The sequence below is a fragment of the Zonotrichia leucophrys genome, chromosome Z (assembly GCF_028769735.1).
Source record: "Zonotrichia leucophrys gambelii isolate GWCS_2022_RI chromosome Z, RI_Zleu_2.0, whole genome shotgun sequence".
NCBI lineage: Eukaryota > Metazoa > Chordata > Aves > Passeriformes > Passerellidae > Zonotrichia > Zonotrichia leucophrys.
In genome coordinates this window covers 58,938,108-58,951,597 of record NC_088200.1, presented here as the reverse complement: position 1 = coordinate 58,951,597, position 13,490 = coordinate 58,938,108, and the positions used below count along the sequence as shown (strand labels likewise).

At 46.2% G+C, this 13,490-nt stretch overlaps 1 protein-coding gene across 1 annotated transcript; it reads left to right on the top strand.

Moving 5' to 3' along the window:
* The first annotated feature begins 4,816 nt into the window (after positions 1-4,816).
* XPA (XPA, DNA damage recognition and repair factor) lies at positions 4,817-11,777 on the top strand. Its single transcript, XM_064736346.1, has 6 exons — positions 4,817-5,057; positions 5,431-5,559; positions 7,619-7,724; positions 9,278-9,443; positions 10,077-10,194; positions 11,552-11,777. The coding sequence occupies exons 1-6, from the start codon at positions 4,886-4,888 to the stop codon at positions 11,698-11,700; spliced, it is 840 nt and encodes a 279-aa protein (XP_064592416.1). The 5' UTR covers positions 4,817-4,885; the 3' UTR covers positions 11,701-11,777.
* The last annotated feature ends 1,713 nt before the right edge of the window (positions 11,778-13,490 follow it).

Genomic DNA, 13,490 nt, shown 5'->3' with positions numbered 1-13,490 from the left:
GATATGAAATGAACGTTTTCTATTGATATTAAAAGCCAACATATTAAAGTCCTATTCATGACTAAAACAGAAAAGTCTTGTACAATGCTAGCAAATAAAAGATACTTACATTGTAATTTCAAATTCTGTCATCTCCTGTAATGAGAAAATGATAACAAACTTGCATTAAGATCTCCTGTCGGAGAACAATGCCAATTTTTGTCTCTAAACATTGCACTTTGATTCTTGCCTACCTGTTTGTTTCAGATGTGTTGCTTAGGCATTCAACACGTTATATGTTTACTCCATTACCTATCTGTTCAACCAAGATTGCATACATCAATTGGAGTACAATAAATGGAGCGTGAAGACAGGCCACATCACTATGAAAATCCTCTCCTACAGGTAGTGAGCAAAGGAGAAAATCTCAGAGAGATGACAAACCTAATTTACTCTGCATGTCCCATTCTGTCCAACAGGACAATTCCCTGTGTATCCCTGATCTATGAGCTATGGCATAGGTGAATTCAGAAAGAAAACATACAAATCCAAGCAGGTACACTATCTGGTTTTAACAAGTTCACTTTGCTTTTCACAGGTCACATGCCGCTTTTTCACCAAGCAGCCAACAATATTTCTCTATTTATTTATTAAAGGTAACATAAGAAATAGGTCCACAGAGCTAAAACAGGATGGAAACAAAATCACAAAGGGCATGGTATTTTTTGCCCTACGCTCCTAAGGACGCAATTGAACTGCTCTCTCCCATTCAAAAATCATTTGAAATCGCTGGACAAAATCCAATGCCTTAGTCATGCTCAGAGGCAGCAGCCCAACATCCTGTGTATATTGGCCAGTCAGCTTCTGGCTACTGAATTCGAATGTGGCTAAAATTGATGCCACCACATGAGCCATCAAACAGAGGGAGAGGGATAGGTGGGAGGGGTGGGGAGAAAAGTAAAGAGATTTTTGTCCACAGCTGCCCCTTCAAAAGACAAACTCATCAAAAAAGTAAGACTTAGGTCTGTTTCTCATGGAACGATTATTTGCTACTGAGGAAGGAAAAAAGGACGGTTTGGTTGTAGGTGTGCAACTGCAATGCAGCTGTATGCATATTGCTACTAAGATTTTGAGAACACAGAGAAAGAAGTTTATCATGAGGCAAAATAGAAATACATGGTCAGCAGCTGCTCCGTAAGTAAGTCCTGGTCCCAGCTGAATAGTGAATTTGGTTGGAAAGACCCCATTGCACAGGCTCATTGCTATCATGCGGCTCAGTGTGATCCTCCATGAATACAGAGGAAGAGGTGTACTGCCTCGGATGAAGAACCCATTCAGTCCAACATCCTGTTTCCACCACAGGCCACAGGCAAACGTCAAAGGAAGAGGAAAAGCAAGGCAAATATATGATATCTTCTCTGCAACACTCCCACAGCTACCAACTGCTTTCAGCTCAGGGAATTTCCTGAGTGTGAGGGGGTGTTCATTCATTAACTCTCAACACAGTCCTCTTCCAAATACTTGGCCTGTCTTCCCTGCACCCTAGAGAAACAGCCTGTACTCAGCATGCCATTCAGAAAGGCACTGAACGAAGAACCATCTCCTCCTGCCTGTTTAGACTTGGGCTCCTGCTACTGCAAATCTGATGGTTTGTACTCAGAAAGTCAGCTGGCATCCACAAGTTACACAGGATGTGACAGGCCTCATGCATGCTCCCTCTTTGGTGAGAACTCCAAATCTCAATTGTCCCTTTCAAGGGACACAAAGTCAGACAGCCCAGCATCCTTGTTATTCTTTTCTAGTTCCAGCATTTACTTTCTAAGGAAATGCAATAGGGAACAGTACTCATGGTGCAAATTCACCACAGATTTCTGGAGTGCCACAAATGTATTCCTGGTTTTGTTCTGTCCCTTTCCTTGAAATGTGCCTTGCTTTTCCAAACATAAAGATGGCATTCATGCAGGGCCTACACACTTTAGTGTCACTACTGAGTGGCAGCACTAATTCAGGTATTCCTACCTTTTATGTAAAGTTATGAGTAGTTATGACATCACCTTGCATTTATCTACTCCGTATTTAATCTACTTTTTTACTGCCTCATCACCCACAATTCTTTACGGATGACCCTCACCCCCTGCTAACTCAAAAAGGTTTTGCACAGTCAGCAAACATTCTTGTCTTGCCACTCACTGTTTCCTCCATGGGAGTGATGAATTGTGAAGCACTGCTCGGCTGGCTCCTTGCGCTCACTGATGATGGTCTCTCTGGCTATGAAATAATGCACATCTGTGCTTGACAATTAATGACAGCCTACCTTCTAATACAAGGAATACTTGAAACTACTTGGCATACAGAACCTGAAAAACTGTTTAAAACACAGATACCATTACAATTATTATCTCATGTGCATGCATTAAGCCACATGTATTTAATATTAAGCACAAATATTATTGCATGGCCAGAGCAATGCATATGAGATAGTTTGTAACTCCTTGCTAATACAAAACTGTTAGTTTAATTACCTTCTCTTGGCCATGAAAATTAGGAGTATTGTGTTTGATTCATTCTGGTCAAAAGCAGAGCTGGGGAGAATATTCTGCTTTGATTGCGCTGTCAGACTGCCCCTGAGAAGAAGAAAAAGCCAAACATCTCTAGTATATATTTCTAAAACAGTTTTACTCAATAATTAACACTTGCATAGATAGTTGCGGCCCACAGCCAATTTTATTTGAACGCCTTGACTCTGAATTTGCTTTTGTTTATGTATTCTGATTTCCTTTTAATCCTAATTCCAGTTTGGTTGCATAACAATAATGTCCTTTTGCCCTTAAAACCCTTACACAGGGTCTCAAACTTGGCTGTGGTTTGAGGCAGTTTTGGTTTATGAATGATACGGAACTATTTGCTACCCCACAAGTACAACTCAGTTCACTCCTCCCTAAATGTCTGCTCCTACAAAACAAGGAAGAAGAGACACCAGAATAGCATAAGGAATCCAAACATACGTGTGTTTGCTTTTCAAGCAAACATTTCCATTTCCAAGGCATCTAGTAAACACTTTTCTTCTATCTTTTTTTTTTATTTCACTTGTTTCTACTGTGTTTATTGCTCTCTTTGGAACTCCACTGTCAGTAAGTCAGTCCAAAAAAGGGAGTAATGAGGTTGGAGAAACGTATGCTCATACTGTATAATTGCATAAGCTGCTTCCTGTACGCTGGGGTTACGATTTGCATTTTCATCTATTAAATACCTTGTGTTCTAGATCCTTCTCTCTGACTGTGAAACGTATTTGGACATCTCCACTGTGGCACTTTTCCAACTTTATACAAACACTGGAAAGCAATCTCGCTGAAAGCAGACGGTTTAGTATGACTTGGTTATTAATTTTTAAGGAAGAGGTTCTGTGATCTGCGACAAGAGAAGTATTTTAATTGACAGGAGGAGCTACCTACCACTCATGCAAGTATTAGAACCACTTAAAATGTCTTCATCTGCATTTCTGTACGTATGTATATATATATGTGTATATATATATATGGAGATATATATATAAATTTCCCAGAAGCAGGATGTTCTTTTCTCAGCGTTCATAGCACACTCTGCTGGCTGTTGTCGAAAGTTAATGCCAAGCGAGGACGACAAGCTAAAAAGAAATAAAATGTTTTAGGACACAGGAGAAACACAATCCATGCAGGTAATTACCGCGGGCATTTGAACGGAGAGGCACAAGGGACGTACTCTGGGAGCAGCAAGGGAGGGTTGGCAGGAAACTAGTTTAGTTTCACGGAAGAGAGCGAGCTTTTCTTTTTTCTTTTCTTTTTTTTTGGGGGGGGGGGGGACGAGAACGTTGTATGGGGGGGGGGGAAGGAAGGTTTCTCCGCGTGCTGAGGTCATCCCGTTTCAGCATGGAGGCAGGGAGCACGCATCTGTGCCAGTGCCTCCATTTCCGCTCCTTCAAGGACAGGGCAGGCACTGCCTGACGGGCGGGCGAGGATCACTGGCTGCTCGGCATTAAGTGGCTTTATATGAAAGTGGCTTAGAGCCACATTTGCATGACAAAGCCATTTGCGCGTCCCTCGTCAGTAAGGGAGGCTGCAGCCTCCATTTGTCCTCCCTTGCACAGAACACGCGAAACCATTAAGGGCAGGACGGGGATTTTGTTAAGAAAGCGCTTATTGCCCGTGCCGAGCGAGGCTGGGACACGGCGGGCCGCGAACAGGAGGAGCAGGGAGTGGGGAGAGTGCTCCTGCAGAGTTTTCAGGGCAGAAAACGTGGCCGGGGCCGTTTCCGGCCGAGAACCAGCCTCGCGCAGGGCTGTGGCGGGGCCGGGCCGGGCGGACAAAAGGGGCATTGCTGGGTGACGCTGCTGAGGAATTCCTGCCGGGCGGGGCGGGATTTATGGCTTTTTTTTTCCACGGGGCCGCTCGGGCCCGAGGCGGGGGACGGTGCAGAAAGCGCAGGGTCATCATCGGCTCCCCTCCCCCAGCCCGTCCCCTCCCCGGTCCCGCGGTGCCGGTCCCGATCCCGGCACAGCCGCCCCCCCCGGGCCGACACCGGCCCCCACCCCGGCCCGCGCGCGCCCCCCGCCCCCCACCCTCGCGCGCCACGCGGGCCGCGGGCCCCGCCCCGCCGCCTGGCCGCGCGCGCCCCCCCTTCCCCTCCCCCCTCGCGCGCCCTCCCGGCGCGCCCCGCGCGGCGGCGGCGGGGCGGAGCCCCCGCCCTGGCGGCTCGCGAGGAGGGGCGGGGCGGTAGCTGCGCGCCTGCGCGGGCGGCCTCGCCCCTTCTGTGGCCACCCCCGCCCCCCGCCCTGCGCAGGCGCAGTGCGGCGGCGGCTCGGCGAGGGGAAGGGCGAGAGCGGCAGCCGGAGCGGGGGGGACCACGGGGCTCCGTCGCTCCCGCCGCCGCCATGGCGGGCGCGGCCCCGGCCCACGAGCAAGACCAGGAGCAGAAGATTTTGACCGCGGCGGGCGAGCGGCCGCACCTCTCAGCGGCGGCGCTGGCGAAGATCGAGCGGAACCGGCAGCGGGCGCTGGCACTGCGGCAGGCGCGGCTGGCGGCCCGGCCCTACCCTGCCGCAGGTCGGATGGCGGCGGCGGCGGAACGGGCGAGTCCCCGCGCCCTTTTTTCTCTTTTCTAGGGGGGAGGTTTCGAGAGGGGAAAGATGTGGGGAAAGGGTGGCTCCGCCGGCCGTGGGGCGGTGGGGGCGGCGGGGGGGGTGATAGTGCGGTAGGGTGGCTGGAGCGGGGTGGGGGTTGGGGGGGAGAATCCGCCGCGGCGCGCGAGGGGCCCCCCCCTCCCCCCACATGTGTGGGGGAGGGGGGGGCTCTTGCACGCGCGCGCTCTCCGCGCGGCCCCCCGCCTCGCGCGCGCAGCGCGGTGGGGGCGGCCGCGCGCGCCCCCTGCCGGCGGCGGCGCTTTAACGCAGCGCCCGCCTCGTTTGTGCTCCTGCAGGCGGCGGCGCGCGGGCGCGGGCCCTCCCCAAGGTCGTGGACACGGGAGGGGGATTCTTCCTGGAGGAGGAGGAGGAGAGCCAGCAGAAGGAAGAGCGCGGCGCCGGCGAGAAGATCGTGCACCCACCCGGTAATTAAGAAAAAAGCGTGTAGGGAGCGGCGGGGGTTTGGCGGGGAGGCGGCGGGAGGAGGCGGCGCCGCGTGCGCGGGGCTGGCGGGGGAGGGCAGGAAGGCGCGGGGGCGACAGTGAGCCGGCTCCGGCCGCGCCAGCGGGGCGGGATGGATGGGCGCCTTTTTTTTTCCCGGGCTTTTTTTACTCTCCTTTCTTACCCTCTTTTTCTTTCTTTTTTCCCCTTTTTTTTTTTTTTTTTCTTTTATTGTAATTGCTGATATCCCTTTTCCTCCTTCACACGTTTTTCTGGATGTGCTCGATTAGTGGCGCGTCCGATTCTTTTCAGCATTAAATCGGCTATAGCAAATGCGGGGTAATTAAAAATGAAGAATTTTAAGCCGCGGAAGTGGGACACAACCAGTGCCCTTGGGTATAGCACATTTTAATTTTTTTTTCTCCCCCATTAATGTTATATCCATTATTTCTTTCGGGGAATTTGAGTTTTAAGACCGACATGAGCATAAATTTTCGCGACTTCGTCGGTTGTGGGAATTTTGGGATTTATGTGGTTTGTGCCAAGACCGGAGCGCTGCTGCAGTGCCAGCTTTTATCGTTATAAAACGTGCTGGCGCCAAGTTACTGATCGTTCGGTGGAGGATTTCAGCGCATTGCCTTGCGATATTCTCCCCCCCAAAAAAAGCAAATGGAGAAGTAAGGGTCCCAAAATAGATCGACTTTCTTCTCTGGGATTGTCTTTGTCTTGCTTTGTTCTGCTTGTATCAGCTGCGGAGCTGTTGGTGCAGTGTATCTCTTTGTTAGAAATCAGCACCAGATTTCATTAACGGTGTAAACAATTAGCAGCCCTGCTTCTTTAGATGGGCTAATGTTTAACAATAAATTTAAGTAGATCTGGGATGCCTTTACACTGGGCGTATTTTTTGCTGTGTAATTCATAACGTCATTGTCTTAATAAAATGTCTTCGTGTTCGGGAGCACTGCCTTAAATGATGGAATGTGATGTAAGAGTATGAAATGACTGTGAAGTAATGAGCATCCGGCTGTCGCTAGTAGGACTGAATTTACATAAAATGTCGTCTTTGCTGGATCGGATCTGCTATAAATGCAAACGCAATTAAAATATATGGTGCTGCATGTTAACCATTAATCTTCTGCTCCAGGTGTTCCTAAAATTTCACTGCACTGCCTCGCTTTCGGATTTCAAAACTGTATAGAAATGTTAATTTTCTGATAGAATTCCGATGTTCTGTTCAAGGAATGTTCCTTATAGCTGTTGTTGCCCGAATCGGTGTTTCTTAGTGTCCTGTGGAACATAAAAGCAGATGGTGATGACGCTGGAGGTGATCCGCCCGTTGAGGATGCGGCCAGAAGCAGTGGCTGGCGCTGAGATGAGTCTGGGCTTGGAGCAGTGCTGAGAGGGCTTGGGGAGAGGATTGTAGTGGAGCTCCATCCCCATTCCACTCCTAGCAGCTCTCTGGCCATCCACCTCCGTTTCTGCCAGCTGGAACGGACAAGAACCTTGCCAACTGCCCCAGGCTTCCACTGAGCTCGTTTAGGGAGAGGCAGGTGTGGCTGAGCTAGGAAAAAAACTGGAGCAGAGCTGAGAGAACTATGATTCCAGCGCGGCTCCTGTAGTTTCCTGCTCTAGCCACCCTCTTCAAACTGAATCCCTTCTCTGCTTCCTCCCGTTTCTGCCCGCATGTCCCCTGTAAATCAGGGCATATTTTAGGAGGGTCAGAACAGAGGAAGTGGCAGGAGAGGATTTAAAGCGCTTTGTGAGAGAAGTGTGGAGAATTTTTTTAACAATGGCTAAGTTAAATACACATTTAAATGTTGAAGTTAAGTACTTAATGCTTGACTTGGGAGAAAACATTCCAACAGACATTGAATTGTGTGGTAATGGGTTTGAATGTGTACTGTACTGTTCTGAAAAACTTGGACAGAGTGAAACTAGTTTGTAATATGCTTATGTGAATTCTAGTAAAATTGCCTGTAATACCAATTCTAGATGCTTGTTTTTATCATTGTAGTCCCTTTAAAAAATATTTCTTTCCATTAGCACCCGTGCTAGAATTTGACTATCTCATCTGTGGAGACTGTGGCAAAGAATTCATGGACTCCTACCTTATGCAGCACTTTGATTGGGCAACATGTGATAATTGCAGGTATTACAAATAATCAGGAGAGAAAAACACTTATTTTACATAAAGATTGCTGGCTATAATTCAGTGAGTTACAGTCATTTAAAGAGACTGTCAGCAAGAGAGACATATTTCAGTAACTTTAAAAAAATGTAAATTTAATTTGATACCCTGTGCAAGTTCCATTATGGAATTAATTCACAAATTGTCTCATAAGCCTGCCTTAGGACAGGGGACATGAGTGGATTTTCATACAACATTATGGTAATGGGATGTCGTGAGAGCAGTTGGTGTGTTTGTCAGTGTGAAAATTTATGTCTGGCTGCAGACTGGAGCCATTTGAAAACCTGATGCAACACAAATACCCACTCTGAAGTGGAGCAGGGATTAGGAGAGAGTTTGTGGTCCCAGTGTTTAACTCAAGTGGAGTTGGTACTTTGGTCAGCATGGGCGTGCTGGAAGTACAGCAGCCAAAGGGCAGAGCCCCCATGGGAGGTTACTGGTTGGCCTGCGAGGTAAGCAGGAGTTTGACCTTGAGAGGGAGAGCAAGCTCTTATCTTTTAACACAGAAAACGCTCCAAAAGCCATCAAGATAACCAGGGCAATGAAACCAACTGCAGCAGCCAGCTGCCCATGTGTGTAAGAATGAATTGGGTGAATGAAAAAAAAAGCTTGTTCTGGGCGCCTTCCCATTTACTGCAGGGAGTGGTTAGGGTTGTGCACGTGGTGTAGGCAATTCGCAGTCATTGCAGGCAAAGTTCTGTTTCAGCAGTTACAGTAGGTAGGGAAAGGAGCTTGGAGCTTGTGGAGTCTTTGGTCTGAGCTCTTGTAGCTGATGGCTGGAGTGTCCTTGGTGCATTAGCTGTAACTGTGAACTTTGAATTCTAGTACAGCTACATTTACAGCAGTACTTCCTTGATGACCGTTGTTAGCACTTAGTGTTTGGCAGATCTTTTGGCTCCAGCGATTCAAGTTGTACTTCAGTCAGGATTGCGTAAATGTAATTTTTTCCATTAACTCATAAAAGCTGCTGTGCTTACAGAGTTTTTCATTATCTGGTAAAGGCTACTGTCTTTAAAGCCTTTTTTTATGGTTTCTCTGCCTACTGTCCTGCATTACAGAAAATGCTCTGTGTTGCTAATCAGTTTCTGGTATCTAGAACCATATGGAGTGTGTATATTCTCAGGTGATCTGAACTGTCTCACATTACACATTCTTTCTTTCTTGACCATGTGAGGCTCATGCGTCTGTCCTCTTGGATTGCATCTGAGTTAGATGAATACCTGAAATTATTCATTTTAAGTTTCATTGTAAGAAAATAGAAGAAAAGCCTTTCTAGAAGAGCAGGCTTCTCAGTGTATGTTTGCTGAAATGGGAATTTTTAAAACACTTAATTTCAGTAAATCTAGTCTGGAGTTTAGCTAAGCAGTTGGAATCCAAAGTTATTTGCATGCATATAAAACTGGGGGTATTAGGGCTACCTGTATTTCAGGAATGTTAGAAGGGATGGGGACTTAGATGTTAATAACCTGTGGTTTTAGGGTGTAGCTTTCTCATCATTATTTTACATCTTGCAGAGATGTTGAAGATAAACATAAGCTTATAACAAGGACAGAAGCAAAAGAAGAGTATCTGCTTAAAGACTGTGACTTAGACAAGAGGGAACCAGTACTCAGATTCATTGTGAAGAAAAACCCTCATAATTCACGATGGGGTGAAATGAAACTTTATTTAAAACTACAGGTATAGAAACTGAGTGTGTTTCAGACATTTTTTAACCTTTATACAGCTTTGGTTGTCACTTGGTACCTGAATGGTTTTGTCAAAGCTAAGTGTGTTATGTATAGCTTGTTAAAGTTAAATGGTTGCAGTCCAAGTTGTGGAAATGTCTGGTTTTGAGAGCTTTTTAAAGATGTTCATTGAGCAGAACTTTAGTGGGTTGCACAATTACAAGTCACAAAGCACACGGCCCTTCAGTTTTACTCTGAAGTGCACGGGGCAGCTGCAGCTGTCTGTGGCCCTTTGTAGCTGCGTTCACAGCTTTGCCTGCAGAGGCGGCAGGAAAGGCAAGTGGATTTCCCAGGGCTCTTGGCATTTCTTGTTTGGTACTTGATAGCCATCATACTGCTTTAGTAAAATATGGACAAAACTAGAGCTGGGCTTAAGCTTTCCTAAGTTACATTCAGCTGATACTAAAGACCAGTGTCGCCTCTTTGGTGGAAGGAGTGCAGTCTTTTGTGAGACAAGCAGAGACAGGTGGGAAGCAGAGCAAGATTGGTTAGTTTGTGTATGTAGGGAAAAATTAAATTTGTAAGTTAGAATAGTTTACTTTTATCGTTTCAGGAAACAAAAAAGGCATTTATGTCCATCCTGTAGGTAATCAAGCGTTCACTTGAAGTCTGGGGTAGTGAAGAAGCCTTGCAAGAAGCAAAGGAGCTCCGCCGTAATAGCAGAGAGAAGATGAAACAGAAGAAGTTTGACAAGAAAGTTAAAGGTAAAGCATTAAAATTACATACTTCAGTACCTGAAGGGAAGTACAGTTCTCTTTAAACCTGTGTCTGCATCTGAATAAATTATTGAGAAAATACTCGGTGTGGTAGTATGGAGGTTTTCAGGATTGGGGGTGAGCCTGAGCAGTCTGGTGTGACTTCATAGGTTACTATTTTGGGCAGTGTTGGACTGCAGGGCTTGAGGTCCCTTCCAACTTTAATTCCCCTGTTGCTTTGTGGACGTTATGTGACAGAAATCAATTGCAATGGTTCATTATAATGTTTTTCGAATGTTTGGGTATGACCTGGAATGTGCCATGGATTGCTTCTGATACTTTTGACTAGTGGAAGACATTAATTTTTGTAGCAGTGCGTTACAGATCTGTGATAGGCTTCAGGTGAAATGACTGTAATGAAAATGGGTTTTTCTGTTGTTCACAGTATTCCTAGCAGCTGTCTTTACTGCAAATTGCTCTACGGCTTTTTTCTCCTCTAAAGTATTATTTAGAGGAGTGTTTGATGGGTGGAACCTTTTGTACCACCTATAGCATCTATGCTTTGCTTTGGGGTGGTGGTTACAAGGGCAGAAAGCCCAGGCTGGCTGTACCAGGGCTGTCTGAAGGAGGCAGAACTTGGGATTGCACAAATAACCCCTGTCCGGGCCATTGATGCTGTGCACGCTGAAGGACTGGCAGCAGACTGTAGCCGAGATGCCAGAGTTCAGTGCAAGCACAGGCCTTAACGTGACAAAGTTTGCAGCCTGAATGGCTTGGCTCAAAATGTGACCACATTTTGCTGTTCAGTATTCTTGCCACCCTCTTGCAACATCCGGATAATATCTTGGGCCCTGCTGCCAGCTTGTGCGCTCTAGAGAACCCGCAGATTTCACTGCGGATGCTGCAGAGGCAACTCATATTATTGGGCATAAAGCTTAGAGAATGCCAAGTCATTTGGGAGGCTTACTGTGACCTGAATGAAAATGACTCTTTCTTGGTCATGTAAAATAAATGAGGTGTTCTATAAAAACTTTTCCTTTATGTTCCACCGACCCCTTTTGGATAACTTTGAATGGCTTTGTGTGAAAAAGCAGCAAGCAACTCATCCTTAGTCCAGATGGAAAATCTTTGCCTATGAGATCCCATGACAGTGTAGTTCTTGGCCTTTAAATTATGCAAACAAGGTGAGGATTGCAAGGCAAGTCAGAACTTGTTATTGCAAGAGCAGATTCTTTCCCAGACCTTGTGGAAGACAGGCAGCAAGCATATTGTCATTTGTAGGCCTCAGGAAGCTGGCTACTTGAGTTTTATTGAATGCTATTTAAGATTTATTAAAATTTTAAAATTTTCTTGTATTTTTTACCAGAACTCCGCCGTGCTGTGAGGAGTAGTTTATGGAAGAAACAAGCCAGTATCCATGAACATGAATATGGACCAGAAGAAAACATTGATGAAGATACATATAAAAAGACATGCACTGTGTGTGGCCATGAATTAACTTACGAGAAGATGTAGTGTTAACCTGTTTTTTAATTTTACTTTGTTTTTAACAGTATTTTGTATTAAAATCAAATAAATGCTAATTATGAACAGTCTGTTGCCAGATTGTGTGAAGCATTATATTTTTCAGTTGCAAGAAGCTCTGTGAAGGCTTTGGCCTTTATGCTAGATCTGAGGGTGGAATATAGCAACAGTTCAACAATTGGTATCTTCTTGGTCAAAAGATAAGTTTGTATCATTGTACTTGATTGCGCTGATGAAATCGAGGTGAACTTCCTGCAGCTTTTCTGCATCCATGAGGAGGAAGGCTCCTTATTTTCTAACTGTTGTCTGGTTTGCAGTTCCTGGTCATGGGCAGGCAGAGGGCTGATAGAACAGCACTTCTTGTGGTGGGAGGCCGTCTAATAACATAGGTTCTCCTTTGGCTTGGATACACAATTCCATGAAAGAGAATTCTCTTTGAAAAGGAAAGCTGCCTGCTTTCTTGGGAGGTTCTGACATATATTTACTGTATTTTGCAGGATAGATCCTTAGGTGCATTTGCTACATCTTTTTTTTTCTTTTTTTTTCTTCCCAACTTTTGAAGCAGAGACCAAGGCAAGACCTGTCCTTGGGGGGCAAGAGGGAAGTAGCATTCTATGGCAGAACTTCTAAATGCACTTGAATGATGTTTTCTTTCAGTAGAGTGAATTTACTTAAATGTTTAAATTTTAAATTCTCATTCTTGCAGCTGTTGGGGAATGCATGTGGCAATTACTGAAGTGAAGGAACATGTTATGAAGTAAAGGATCGTGTGGCTCTACATTTATTTTCAATTGTAAATATGGCAGATTCCAGGGAAGTCTCTGGAGACTTCCTTTGTGAGCCTGGGCCACTGTGGTTGTGCAGAACTGCAGTTTTCAGTAGGAAAACCATGACATATTTGCCAGTACAGAAACATGGTGGGATGACTCCCATGGCTGGAGTGCTGCAATGATGGTCATGAGCTCTTCCCGAAGGGACAGGGGGCAAGCAGAGGCAGTGGAGTGGCTCGGTACATGAGGGAGAGTTTTGACTTACAGAGCTCAAGGGCAGTGATGATAAGGTTGGGTGCTGGTGGGTAAGGATCAAGGAAAGGCCAATGAAGCAGACATCCCAGGGGGAGTCTGTTACAGACCACCCAGACAGGATAAAGGGGCAAATGAAATGCTCTGTAAGGAGCTGGCTGGTGTTTCACAATCACTACCCTTGTTCTTGTGGGAGACTAATTTGTGGGATGTCTGCTGAAAACATGAGCAGGGGAGAGGCGGCAGTCTAGGAGGTTCCTGAGTGTGTGGAAGACAAAGGACAGCTGCTAAGTGAGCTGTCCTGATTCTGGCCAGGACAGTAATTTTTTGCCGTAGTCAGGAGGGGCATAACTCAGACCTGGAGGTTATCCTGTACCACCTCACACCTACACAGGTGGGGAGGCACATGGGGGTCCTTTCCATCCAGGGTAACATCAGGTTTCGTGGGGTGGGCATTTGCCGGTGAATTGATCATCTTTCCTGCACAAAACATTATTATCTATATTGGTACTGTCCATTTCTTGCCTCACTGCTGTTCCCAGTAAATTGTTCTCATCTCAATCCTTGATCTTTATCTTTTGTGCCTCTAATTCTCATCTACCTCCTGCTGGGAGGAGTTGAGCAAGCTGTGCATGGGTTTGAGTGTTTCAGTAGAAGTGCTAAATGGGGGAACACCATTCCTGAACTACAACATGACCATATCAGGGGCGGTGGCCTTATAGATCTGCTGTTTATGAAAAGAGCTGGTGGAAGATGGTG